At 54.5% G+C, this 12,386-nt stretch overlaps 1 protein-coding gene across 4 annotated transcripts in view; it reads left to right on the top strand.

Moving 5' to 3' along the window:
- The window catches only part of PCNT (pericentrin), a 131,382-nt gene that overhangs the window by 34,357 nt on the left and 84,639 nt on the right, over positions 1-12,386 (top strand). For all 4 annotated transcript variants that reach the window (XM_034654113.1, XM_034654121.1, XM_034654105.1 and 1 more), the window contains 7 exons: positions 636-810; positions 1,289-1,425; positions 2,687-2,798; positions 4,302-4,527; positions 4,854-4,932; positions 8,911-9,043; positions 9,930-10,147. In XM_034654113.1, coding sequence (XP_034510004.1) covers positions 636-810; positions 1,289-1,425; positions 2,687-2,798; positions 4,302-4,527; positions 4,854-4,932; positions 8,911-9,043; positions 9,930-10,147 — 1,080 coding nt within the window. The remainder of the gene's footprint in view (positions 1-635; positions 811-1,288; positions 1,426-2,686; positions 2,799-4,301; positions 4,528-4,853; positions 4,933-8,910; positions 9,044-9,929; positions 10,148-12,386) is intronic.

The following is a 12,386-nucleotide window of genomic DNA, read 5'->3' as shown; positions in this document are numbered from 1 at the left end:
TGTCCTGTAGTGATCCCGCTGATTTCACCCCACACCCCTCCTGGGGAAAGAGTTCTGTTTTGGGGTGGGGGCAGAATTAGCTCCTCTCTGAAGAAGTCTCTCACTGGAATTTTTCATCCTGGCTGTGTGTCCCTTTCTCAAGGCTACGTTTGTGGAAGGGCTGTTGGTGCTGGTGACAGCAGAGGAAGTGGCTGGTGAGGTCAGGGGACGTTGGTGACATTAGGGGACACGTATCTGACATCAGGCACGTGGGCGTTTAGGCCCTGGCTGCTCTGACCAGGCAGTTGGTGGAGGATGGCTGTCAGTCCCAGGTTGGAGGCTTGTGCCCCAGCTCTCCACCCCTCTAAGCTGGACAGTAGGGACTCATTCTTTAGGGCATTTGGGACAAAGCCAGCCCTCAGCAGAAGTCAGGTGATGTCACCGTGGAGGACCTTCATCCACGCTTTGTTTCCAGGCAGGTGGTCCTTGCTCCCTCTGCCCCTGTCCCTGGTGGTGGGGGACCATTCAGCTTCCTGGAGTGACAGTCTGGTCTGGCTGCAGTGACTGCCCACGCCTGGTTTTCAAATGCAGTTTGAATTTTTTACCACAGATAGTCCACTGTGGCCCATAGTCTTTTCTTTCCTTTCTCGAATTAGAACCTGAAGCAAGACTGGGAATCGGAGAGAGGTTTATGCTTAGAAAACCTACGCAGAGAATTGTTTGCAAAGCATCGGTTGGAGTTGGAGAATTTACAAGACCAGTTTAAGAAAGAATTGGCAGAACAGAAAGCTGAATTGGAGAAGATTTTTCAAGCCAAAAATCAGGCTGAATGTGAGTTTCAAATTAAAATGAGCAGGTTTGAGGAGGGGACTGATTATGTGGAATGCTAGAACAAACGTCGCGTGCTGTGTCAGGCTCACGCTGGGCATGAGCGTCCTGTGTTTTGTTGCCACAGGGGCTGTGGGTGCGTGTTGGAGACAGGTGCGGGGCCAGCTGGGCAGCTCAGGTTCAGCCTTGGGGTCTCCCCTCGGCCACAGAGTTCTCAAGCTCCCTAACCTCTCCTGAAACCTTTGTTTCAGAGATACTTGTCCATGTTCCATTAGTAAATTGTTAACAGGAAGGTAATGCTGCGATTGTTTACCTTTTATTCCTGTTGGCTGTCACACGGCGCCACCACGGTGAGGAGGTGGTGCCTGTTGGGGCGGCTCCCCAGGAGCGCAGGGTGCTGGGACCGCGGGGTCTGGAAGGAGCGGTGCTCCTGCGCGGTTGAGGAGGCCACGGCCTCAGGGAGGTGTGTGCCGCTGTCCAGGTGCCCTGAGGACTCTGGAGACACAACAGGAAGCAGCCCTGAGACAGTTACGTGAAGACCTGCTGTCCCAGCGCTGTCAGTACGAGCGGGACTTGGAGCTGAGACTCCGAGACCAGGAGGCAGAACACCAGCTGGAGGTGGGCGGCGGCTTCCGTACTTCACCTCCTTGGCAGGGGGGGGAGGCTTCAGAAGAGTTTGGATGGGCCTGTTCCATGTTCTCTTGTTTCCTAAAACTTCAGTAGTAAATTTAAAGAGACCGTCGGAATTTAGTAGATAGAGAAGGAAGGATAGAGTCTGTGGAGTTGGTGTAACGGTTATGCCGGGTCACACACACACGGAATTTGTATTCTTTACCAGCGCCCCTGGGACCCAGACGCCATGTTCTCTGACCATAACCCTAAGTAAAGAGAGAGGTCCTGAGAAGACTTTGCCAGAAACACTGCTGCTGCTTGTGTATTCAGAACTCTTGTCCAGCAAGACAGCACGTGCCCATGGTGGGAGACATGGTCAGATCTTACTCAGACACCCAAGGGCTTCTGTCCCGAGGACCGTCAGTGCCCCGGGCATCTGGCCGAGAGTCAGAGAGGCGGAGTCCGTCTCGGCCTGTGCCCGGATTTCAGAGGAGAGCCCAGGAGGAGCTTGTGCTGCTGTGGCTTTCGCAGCTGCTCCAGCTGCCTTTCCTCATCACCTCCGTGCTGATTCTCCCTTGCCGATGGGAAAGAAACACCGAAGGGCCCCTTCTGTCCTGTCCCTGCGTGAGGCTGGCAGGGCCATCTACAAGGCAGCAGGCTGACCCTAGGGCCACTGAAGGCCGGAGCTCCCTTGTCTCATGTCCCCTCTGGCAGGGCTTGTCCCTCAGCCCTCAGCCCTGCCCTCGTACCTGCCCACTTAGTGCCTTGGAGCGGCTTGTGGCTTGACCCCTGAGCCCCCCCGTGAGGACGGTGGTTGCTGCTCTCAGCTCTGTGGCTGCAGGATGGGCTGGCTCTGTTCACCCCTGAAGAGACCCTTTCCGGGGGATTAAGCGAAAAAAGCAGAGAAAATCCCACCATGCCACAGGAGGGGGAGGGAGGGCCCCTGGGGTGGACAACAGAGGGACCTCCAGGAGGCTCGTACTGACCGGCAGCCTGGAAAGGAGCCCAGCCCTCCCTCCCCTGACAAGTTAGAAGGATGTGTGTTTAGGACAATGGAGAAGGTTTCCATCCTCACTCAGTGAGGGAAACACAAGACTACAAGCAGGTAAAGGTGTGTTAGAAATGGGCTGTAGTCTCTGCTGCTGCTGTGGCTCGTTTTCTCTGGGCTATGGGTTTGGGCTTTCACCTTGTGTGCCCCCAGAGCTGGGCGCAGACCTTCTGGGCTTGGTCTTGGGCAGTGTCTCACATTGTCGCCTTCCTTTTCCAGTTAGAGGGCCTCCGAGCGTCCTACGCAGAGTTGAAGGCTCAGTCACAAGAAGAGATCCGGCGCCTGTGGTCCCAGCTCGAGTCTCCGAGACCCGACAGACAGGACCCGAGTGGTGAGGAGTTTCATGCTGAAAGTTCAGATCCTCAAAAGCTAAAGCTGTGTTAATTGTTCAAACCCCAAACTAGGACTTAATATAGCAGGCACAGAAAGAGCGATTTTGTAAACTTTTCTGAAGACTGGTGTGTGGTCTTACGGTGGAAACTTGAGGGCCTTGGTTTCGTCTTCGAGCAAGTTAGCTAAGTAATGGCTACAGAATCGTTTTTTTTCCTCACGTTCCTGTGAGGCAGTTTGCGAGTGTGAGAGGGATGAAGCTTGCACCAGGGCTGGTGTTTACCGAGAAGCCATGTCAGCGGGTGTTTGGGGGGTGCAGGTGCGCCTTACTGTGTGACGCCCTGTGAGCTCACCTGGGGCAGGTGCTGTCAGGCTCCTGTGGCCCCGAGGGTGACGCCCAAGTTGGCAGGGCCTGGCAGTCACCTGGCCCCTCCTACAAGACCTTCTGTAAGAACAGTCCCTGCTCGTGGACAGTGCCTTCGGCAGGAAGTCAGGAGACGCGAGCGAGTGAGACAGGCGGATGCGTGTTTCTGCCAACGCTATCTAGTTGGAGCCTTTTCAGTCTAGGGGTCCCCCTTGCTGGGCACACATCACTGGGGGCAGAGAGCAGGGTTATGAGGAAGGGCCAGGGACCCGTGTGGTGGGCGAGGCCTCCCCTGTCCGCTCACACCTTGTCTTTCCCTCGTGCCTGTTGGCTGACGGCCACGGCTCACGCTCCTGCAGAGGGCCCAGCGGCATGAGCTCCTGCAGTCAGCTGTCACAAGGCCCGTGGGGAGCCGTGCCCTGGCCTCCAGGGGTCCTTTAGGGATGTTTGTCTTGAAACTTCTGGGTAGTGACCAGCTTACATCCACATTATTTGAAAGCTAATTTTTGATTATTGTTTAACAGCTGTAGTATTTTCTTGCTGAAAATAGCAATGGTGTGTGTTTTCTCGAGGTCAGCGTGTGTCACTGTTCTGTTGCTCTTCATGAAATATCACAGATTTCGTGGCTTGAAGGCACACACATTTATTAGCTGGCAGATGTTACGTAGGTGGGAGTGGGATGGTGTGCCTGGGTTTCCTGTCTGGGATCACCCGCACCCGGAATCAAGCTGTTGGCTGGGCCTCAACTTGGCTCGCTGACGCCGTGGCAGAGTGAGTCCCTGTGGTTGTAGGGCTGAGGTCTTGTTTCCTTGCTGGCCCTTGGCTGGGGCTCTCGGGGCCTTGGGGCCACCCACGTCCCTGCCCTGCGGCCTGAGCCACACGTGGAGTGCCTCTCATACTTCTGGTTTCTCTGACGCCTTCAGCACCAGCCTGAGAAAGCACTGCTTCCAGGGGGCCCATGGGATCCGCTGAGGCCGCCCAGGCCACCTCCCTATGTGAGGCGTAAGCCACGGAGGGGTCCCGCTTCACCTTCGCGGGTGCTGGGACCCGGGCCCTTTCTGGAGTTGAGGTCTGCAGTGTCTCCTGATGTCTCCTCAGTGTTTCGTCTGAAGGTGACTGCGTAATTCCTTCCCATTAAAGAGTTCCATGACCCGGCCCGCACGCCTCATGGGGCAGAGCTCGAGCACCTAAAGCGAGACTTCCAGCAGCAGCAGCAGCGAGAGAAAGCCGAGCACGAGTCTGAGCTGGAGCAGTTGAGAATTTACTTTGAGAAGAAATTAGAGGAGGCTGAGAAAAGTTACCAAGAAGACCTGATTCTGTTACAGCAGCGGTTACAGGAGTCTCTTCGGGAATCTGTGGAAATCAGGTGCGTAAGTCCTTTTCATCTTCAGTGTGTTTTCGAAATACGGGACCCTTGAGCTGAATTGAAATCTAGTTTTATTGGTGATTTCATGCCAGTGGAGAAACACAGCGCGTGTTGGGGCCTTGAAGCAAGAGCGCGTTAGGCCAGGAGCAGTGCGTGACCTGCAGCACCCGGGGTCCCCTCTGCCCCGACAAGGCTCCCCCCACGCAGTCACACGCGCACAGCCCGCTCCGCCGAGGGCTCCTGTCCTTGACAGTAGGATCGCCGTGGAGGGAGCAGGGAGGAGGAAGGGCACATGGGGAGGTTTTAAAACACATTTTCTCTCTTAGTGCACCCAGTGTGATTTTAGAAGAGAGGTCTGAAAAAGAAAGAAGAGAGCACCTTGATGGACTCCACCTTCAGCCTGAGGTGACGGCCCCTTCTTTCCTTCACTGAGGGGAAATGGTCACATAGCGTCCGCTTCAGGTGCACAAGGTGCTGACGTTGGTGTGCCGCAGCGGTCCGCCTGACATCTGTCCACACCCAGGGCTAGAGTTTCTTCCTTCTGGGACGAGAACGTGTCAGTTGTCCTGTCTCAGCAGCTTCCACACGTACAATACAGCATTTTTATGTCTAGTCGCCGTGCTGTGTGCTACAACCCCAGACTCTGTTTTGTAGCTGGCGGTTCGTACCCTCGGACACCTTCTCCCGTTCCGTCCGCCCCCACCCCCGCTCTGGCAACCGCCGGTCTGTTCTCCGAATCTGTCCGCTCAGTTTCCAGGTTTCACCTGTAAGTGAGATCATGTGGGACGTGTTTTCCTCTGACTGACTGACTTTGCTCAGCATCATACCCTCGAGGCCCATCCACGTTGTCACAGATGGCAAGATCGCCTTCTTCTTCATGGCCGAGTAATAATCTGTGGCGTACACACCGCGTCGTCTTTATCCTTCCTCGGTCCGTGGACACACGGGCTGCAGGCACTTGAGATGTGACCAGGGTAGCCTTCCAGTTGTCACCAAAGGTTCCCTTTTATTTGATGGCAATGCCTTGAGGTGTCGGTACCTGGGTCTCATGGCCATCACCCTGGGCAGGTGGCTTGCCGTGACGGACGGCGGCCCCGTGCAGACGTGCTCTGCCCCAGTGAGCGCAGCTCTGCTGTCAGCATCTGTTCTCAGTCGCCTCAGGTGGCCATTGTGAATAGATCACAGACCGCATGGTTAAGCAGCAGAAAGAGGCTGGAAGGTGGACGTCAAGGCTGGTTTCTCCTGCGGCCTGTCTCCTTGGCTTGCAGACGGCAGCTCTTATGCCGCCTGTTCATGTGGTTCCTCTGTGCACATGCGCCCTGAGCATCCCCGTTTCCACATAGTCCCATTCTGAAGTGCTGGAGGTTCGGACTTTGACATGTGAATTTTGGGGACACAGTTTATCCTGTTGAACAGGCTGCTTCCTGTTTCCCATTGTTAATGTCCTTTTCTCTGTCTGTGTGTGATTATTTCCTGGGGGCAGGAGTGTGGTATGGGATGGTTCCCTCCCTTCCACTTCCTTGCTCGTGTGTCCTGCTGGGCGTGGCATGGCTGCCACAGCACGGCCCTCATGCCCAGCACAGCAGTGCCTCCGGGTCCTTGTCCAGGGCCCCATCCTGCCCTCTGGACCCTTTGCCCGCTGTTGTCCTGGGGTCACTCTGCATTCTAGTTGGATGGTCCCTGCTGCCTGGGGAGCCGGTGTGTGTCTGCATGTGGCCCCTCTCTTTGCTGCATCTGTCCCCTCAGTGGAGACGCAAGGGCTCATGGTTCATTTTCGTGTGTGTTTGGCGGGTATAACCCGTCTGGCACGTGTTCTCTGTCCTCTTGCCGCCACGCCGTGGAGAGCTGCCCTGGAGAGCTGCCAGCCAGTCCGTCCCACAGATTCTCCCTTTGTGTGTGAGCTGCCTGTGCTGCAACAGCCCTGGGGTCCCCATGAGTGCCCTCAAGTTTTCAGGGAGCAGTTCACGTGCGTGTGTGTCCACTTGTCACACTGGGAGTGGGGGAGGCCTTGCGTCTGAGACTCTCCCTTCGCTTCCAGGAGGCCGGTCTCGTCAGCACTCTTTTTCAGTGTCCTGAGCGCTATCTCCTCGCAGCTCTCGTGAGCCTTGTTCTCAGTTCTTCAGTTAAATTTTTTATCTCTGTGATCATTTTATTTTCTAGGGGTTCTGCTTTCTTGCTGTGCTCTCCTGTCTTTGCCTAGGGTGCAGCGTTCTCACGCGCCTCTCTGGAGACCATTGGTATTAAAGGGTTTCTCGTGCCTCCTGTGTGTCCCTGCTTTCCAGCCGTCCGTCCATGTGTGTGTCTGTGCTGTGTGGATGTTGGGGTCCCCTGTGTTGGTTTGCGACCCATGGCCATGTCTTCATGCGTGTCGTGAGGCACCCCTGGTTTTGGGGAGACCCGTGGCAGAGCTCCTCCTGGGGTCTTGCCTTAGATGGCCAGGTCCCCTGGGCCCGCCTCAGGCTGCGGGCCCTGGGTGTGCACAGCCTTTCTGCCTTCTGGGCTCTGGACCTTGCCGTGAGCTCTGATTTTTGTCTTCCAGGGTTGGTCATCTTTGGTTCTTTGATGACCTCTTGCTGTTTCCTCTCCTTATGGGATTCTAAGTTAAATTTTCCTGGTCATCGTAGCCACACTTCAGGAAGGCAGCAAAAGAAGAATGATGGAATGTGTGTGTGTTTAACCAGAAGTCCAGTGTATTTGTTGCACATGTGTATGTGTTGAAATGTTGACAGGCCACCGTGCCCTCCTCAGGGCATCTGGCCAAACACCCGCCAGCCAGCGGGGTGTGGGAGCCCCACGCCTACTCACCTCCCCCCTCACCACCCTGCTACCGCTGGACATCGCCAGTTTGTCCCTCGTTGATGGACCGCCAGTGTCTCTTTTCAGTTTGGGTTTGTTTGGTTTTTAATGAGGTCAAACCTTTTTTTACTTGAAATTGACCGTTCTCGCCCCCTGAAGTTCTCCCTCCACACCTTTGCTCTCGTGGCATCTGCCCCCCTCCCCCTGTGGTTTTGAGGGCCCACTCTGCTCTCCTTTGGACTTGGTTGTACTCACTTGCAGGGGTGCCCGTGGGCCCGGGTCTGCAGTTGTGGGTCCTTCCCTGGCCCTTGGCTCTCTGGCCCCTTTCTCAGAGCGCCCAGCGTTTCCCTGCATCGTCTTCTGGTTCTTGTACTTTATTCTTTTATTTATTTATTCATTTATTTTTGAAGATTTTATTTATTTGAGAGAGAGTGAGAGAAGTGCACAAACTGGGGGAGGGGCAGAGGGAGAGGGTGAAGCAGGCTCCCCGCTGAGCAGGGAGCCCGACGCGGGACTCCGTCCCAGGACCCTGGGATCATGACCTGAGCCGAAGGCAGATGCTTCGTGGCTGAGCCGCCCCGGTGCCCCTTTTCTGGTTCTTTTAAAGTCTTTAATTTTTAGTTTTCACCCACCTGGAACTGAGCTGTTGTCCAGCAGATGTATGTAGACTCTGAGTTTATTACCTTTTTCTAAATGGCGAGTCACTCTTTCAGGCTCGACTTGTTAAAACACAGCCTTTTCTGTGCTTACTTGTCCCAGGGGCACAAGTCTGTTTCTGGACTCAGTTCTTCCAGTCACTCAAGTGGTTGGTTTTTGTAGCGATGTAGGAATTTAAGTCTTGCTTTGGAAGGTCATTTGAGCTTATTGTGAGCTTGAACTTGAGGTTGATGTGACGACTCTGTGGTTTTTGAGGAAAATGGGTTTACTGGCGGCATTTTAGGGGGAACAGGAGAGTTTAGCACGTGCACTGAGCCTTTTCCTTGTTTCCTCCCTCCCTTCCCTCAGGATACTTGACCTGGGCTTCTTGTCAGGTGTGCTCACAGCCGTGACCAGAGACCCTTCCCTTGGGGGCCCCTTCCTCTTGGGGGCAGGTCCATATCCCAGGCAGGCCAGGCATGTGTCTGACTGCGGAAGGGAAAGTGCCATGGGGAGACACAGTGTAGGGAGTGAGGGGGCTTGGGAATAAGTAGGCTGGGGGGCCCCCACAGTGGAGCAGGGTACATTTGGCAGAGGTCCTGGCCCTGGGAAGGGGGTCTGGTGGTCAGGGTCTGCGTGCAGTTCATGTCCAGGAACGTTCTGGTCAGGAATGGCCTACTTGGCAGCTGGGGCTCTGTTGGCCTCGGTGAGTAGAGCACGGGTGTGAGGAGGGCTCTCCAGCCAGTGGTGTGTGCCTGTCTCCTCAGGGCTGTGGTCTGCCATCTCCCTGAGCTACTTGGCCCCCCGGGGGTGAGATGCTGGGGACGGGGAGATGGCGCGAACATGCACCGCCCAGCAGGTGTTACGTGGGAGGCTGTGATTAGGTAACATGGTAATGAGGCCCCTTGTAACGTTTCCTCTGTGTGATTTTTCTTGCATTTGCGCACGCAGTTAGAAGAAAACCACCGGTGCCAACTGGCAGCGCCGAAGTCTTCCCGGGAAGCTCAGCAGGCGGTGGGCCGCGTAGGGACCCAGGTGTTGGAAGGGGAGCGACGTGTGGGGCTCTCAGAAGCGCCCGGCGAAGGTGTGTGCACTTCCCTGCTGCCTGTGTTGGGGACTCCCACGGGGGTTATTTGGACATCCCAGCCCCTAACTCTGTAAATCCTCCCTGGTGGTGTCCTCAGTTAGGGGGCTGGGCTTGGGCCTGACCAGGTGCAGCACCAGGGGCCACAGGAGACGGACGTGGGCGGAGAAGCTGAGGTCCTAGCAGCAGATGCAGCAGATGGGACAGGCTGTGGCCCCACTGCTGAGGAGAGGAGGTGTAAGGACAGCCGTGGACACAGATTCCAGGAGGCACGTTGTCACCCCTGTAGCACGGAGGCGGCGAGACAGAGTCCCACGGCGAGGGGGTCTGGATAGATGCTGGGGTGCTCTGGCACGACTACCTGTTTTGGGCACGGGCTCCCTTGGAGCTGATGAGGCGGGCTAGGAGGGGGAGCAGGGCTGCTGAGAGCCCAGGTCACGTTGTGCTTGGCCTCTGCCTCTCACTCTCCTCCTGGTTCTCAGCCAATGCACACGCTCTGTGCTCGGTGGGCGCTGACGGGCACACGTGGAGCGCTGCTGTCCACCACTCAGCTCATTCTTGAGCCCAGGAAGGTGACAAGTCTAGACCTGAACAGCCTAGGTGGGATCCCCCTGGGCCAGAACCACACGTTCCCCACAGTTGAAAACAGTCACCTGATACCCCAGCTAAAGGGACAGAGTGGGTGGTGAGTGGGTATGGGTAGCTTAGGACAGGGCAGCTCATCATCTGGGGCCCTGGGTGTTTCTGACTGGGCTCACCCAGGGGTTGCCAGAGTTCTAGGGTCTGTGTTGTGTGAGGCGTTGGAAGGTGAGTGTCCTTGTCTGATGCGTGGGGTTCCTCGAGGTTTGTGCCTGATTGTCCTTCCTGCCTCTTTGTCCCCTCACAGAGCTTGCTCGGGTGCCGCTCCCGTGTGTGCAGGACACGGCCTTGGAGGTGGAGACAGAGGTGGCGGCCAGAGTCTTGGGTTTGGAAACTGAGCACAAGCTTAAACTCTCGCTTCTTCAGACGGAGCTCAAGGAAGAAATCGATGTCTTGAAACTAGAGAACAGAAATTTGCATGAGAAGTTGCAGCATGAGATCCACCTGAGGGAGGACCTGGAGAGGGTAAGTGTGGCTCTGGCCGCTTCCATGCTGGCAGACTCCTCTGGAGACCCATGCGGGTCCTGGCACTCCTCCCCCTGCTACTTGCAGCTGTGTTTGCTTCGTGCAGAGTCTGGACAGGGCTCCATCCTGAGCCGAGCCAGGGTTTGGGTCCCTGTTGCTTCTTCCTCCGCCTCCAGGATTAGGGGACTGGCTGGGTGTCCTCAGGTGGGTGGCAGGCTGGTTGGCGCGGCCAGCTGCAGGCCCTGTGTGCCCTGGTGTCCCCAGTGGTGTTGAGTCCTGGGCTCTCTGCTGACTGTTGGCGGTGTGGCTGTAGTGCCATGTGAGTGAGGAGAGCCCTGCTGCACTGCCCACCTGGCAGAGTCTGGCCTGTAAGCCTCACCTGGATTCCCGGCAGGTTTCCCTGCATATGCAGTGCAGGGTGTGGCTCCTCCCTGCGTTGGAGCAATAGAACCGACGTGGCCAGAGCTGTGCGTCTTTTTCACCAGTGTCCTTGTATTCCCTCTACTGCATGCTGTGGGCTGATGATCTCACCCTCTGTTCGTTCCTGTGAAGGTCTTTCTGGATTTTCATTCTCCATCAAAACTCAGTTTCATATGAAGTCATTACTAACTGCATGTCTGATCACATGTCGTTCTCAAAGGCATTCGTGAGGACGTGGAGCAAAGCAGAAGTGTGGGTAGAGCTGTGTGCAGAGCTGTGTGGGCCCGTTGTAGGTGGACTCACTTGCTGGTCTGTGATTTTCAGCATGTGGTCTTCACAGGCACCATTCAGTGAAGGGCAGACTTTCCTCCCTGACTTCTGATATTAGGTGTGTGTGTAATATCTTTCCTGGACCCCCATTTTATCTGCTTACATCAATTATTGAGAGGGAAGTATATATATATATTTTTTTTTCTTAAAGATTTTATTTATTTATTTGACAGAGATAGAGACAGCCAGCGAGAGAGGGAGCACAAGCAGGGGGAGTGGGAGAGGAAGAAGCAGGCTCATAGCAGAGGAGCCTGATGTGGGGCTCGATCCCATAACGCCGGGATCACGCCCTGAGCCGAAGGCAGACGCTTAACCGCTGCGCCACCCAGGCGCCCCAAGAGGGAAGTATAGAATTATCTATTTTTCCCTTTAATTTTGTCAGTGTTCTGAGTATTTTGGAGTTGTTATTACATGCACACACATTTGTGATTGTTCTGTCTTCCTGAAAAATACTCTCTTTCTCTCTCCTTTTTAGCACTGTTTGTACTGCAGTCTACTTTCTCTTTCATTAATGCCATCCTTCTGGCCTTCATTCACATTATGTTTGCATGGCATACCCTTTTCTGTCCACTTTACTTTTAATCTCTGGAGACTAACTACCTGAGTTAGTGCTGGACGCCCATAGGTTAAGGGCTTAGTCCCGTGAGATGCCCCCACATCAGAAGCCATTTGCAGTTACTGGGTCCCCAGGTTACCTACTCATCTTGGTCTGACTTGGCTTTGAAGTCTGAATATTCCCATGCCCACCCAGTTCCCTTTTCAGGCTCACATTGCCCAGGGAAACAGTTTACTGCTACCAGGTTATTAAGAAGGATGCACACAAGAGCATCCGAATGGAAGAGATGAATAGGGCGAGGTGCGCGGTGGTGTGCAGCTCCCGTTGCCCGCTCCTCTCGTACCGCCGTTCAGCACCTCCACGTGTGCACCCTCCTGGAAGCTCTCCAAACCCCACCATGTAGGAGTTTTTCTTTTGACTCCTTCAAAGGTTTTTCTCTTTATCTTTTGTTCTCAGTCATTTTACCATGATGTGCCTGGGTGTGATTTTCTTTGGTATTTTTTTCTCTCATGAAACTCTTCTAATCAGTACATAAAATTGTGAATATTTGAGAAGAATCAGGGATCCTAAGAAACATAGTTACCTAAAAACAACAAACCAAAAAAACCTCTTATACTTTATTGACCTTATTTTTTCTTATTTTAATAATGACATTATTGAAAAGGTGGTCTGTTTTAGTGGCTTACAGAGAATTCCGTATGTTATGTCTTTCCCCAAATTTGGGAAATCTTTACCAAGTATGTTCTTCAGTTTTTTTTTTTTTTTTTTAGATTTTTATTTTATTTATTTTACAGAGATAGAGACAGCCAGTGAGAGAGGGAACACAAACAGGGGGAGTGGGAGAGGAAGAAGCAGGCTCATAGCAGAGCCTGATGTGGGGCTCGATCCCATAACGTCGGGATCACGCCCTGAGCCGAAGGCAGACGCTTAACC

Source organism: Ailuropoda melanoleuca, chromosome 1 (genome assembly GCF_002007445.2).
Source record: "Ailuropoda melanoleuca isolate Jingjing chromosome 1, ASM200744v2, whole genome shotgun sequence".
Lineage (NCBI taxonomy): Eukaryota > Metazoa > Chordata > Mammalia > Carnivora > Ursidae > Ailuropoda > Ailuropoda melanoleuca.
The sequence above is the reverse complement of the archived record's forward strand: the minus strand, read 5'-3'. Positions and strand labels throughout refer to the sequence as shown.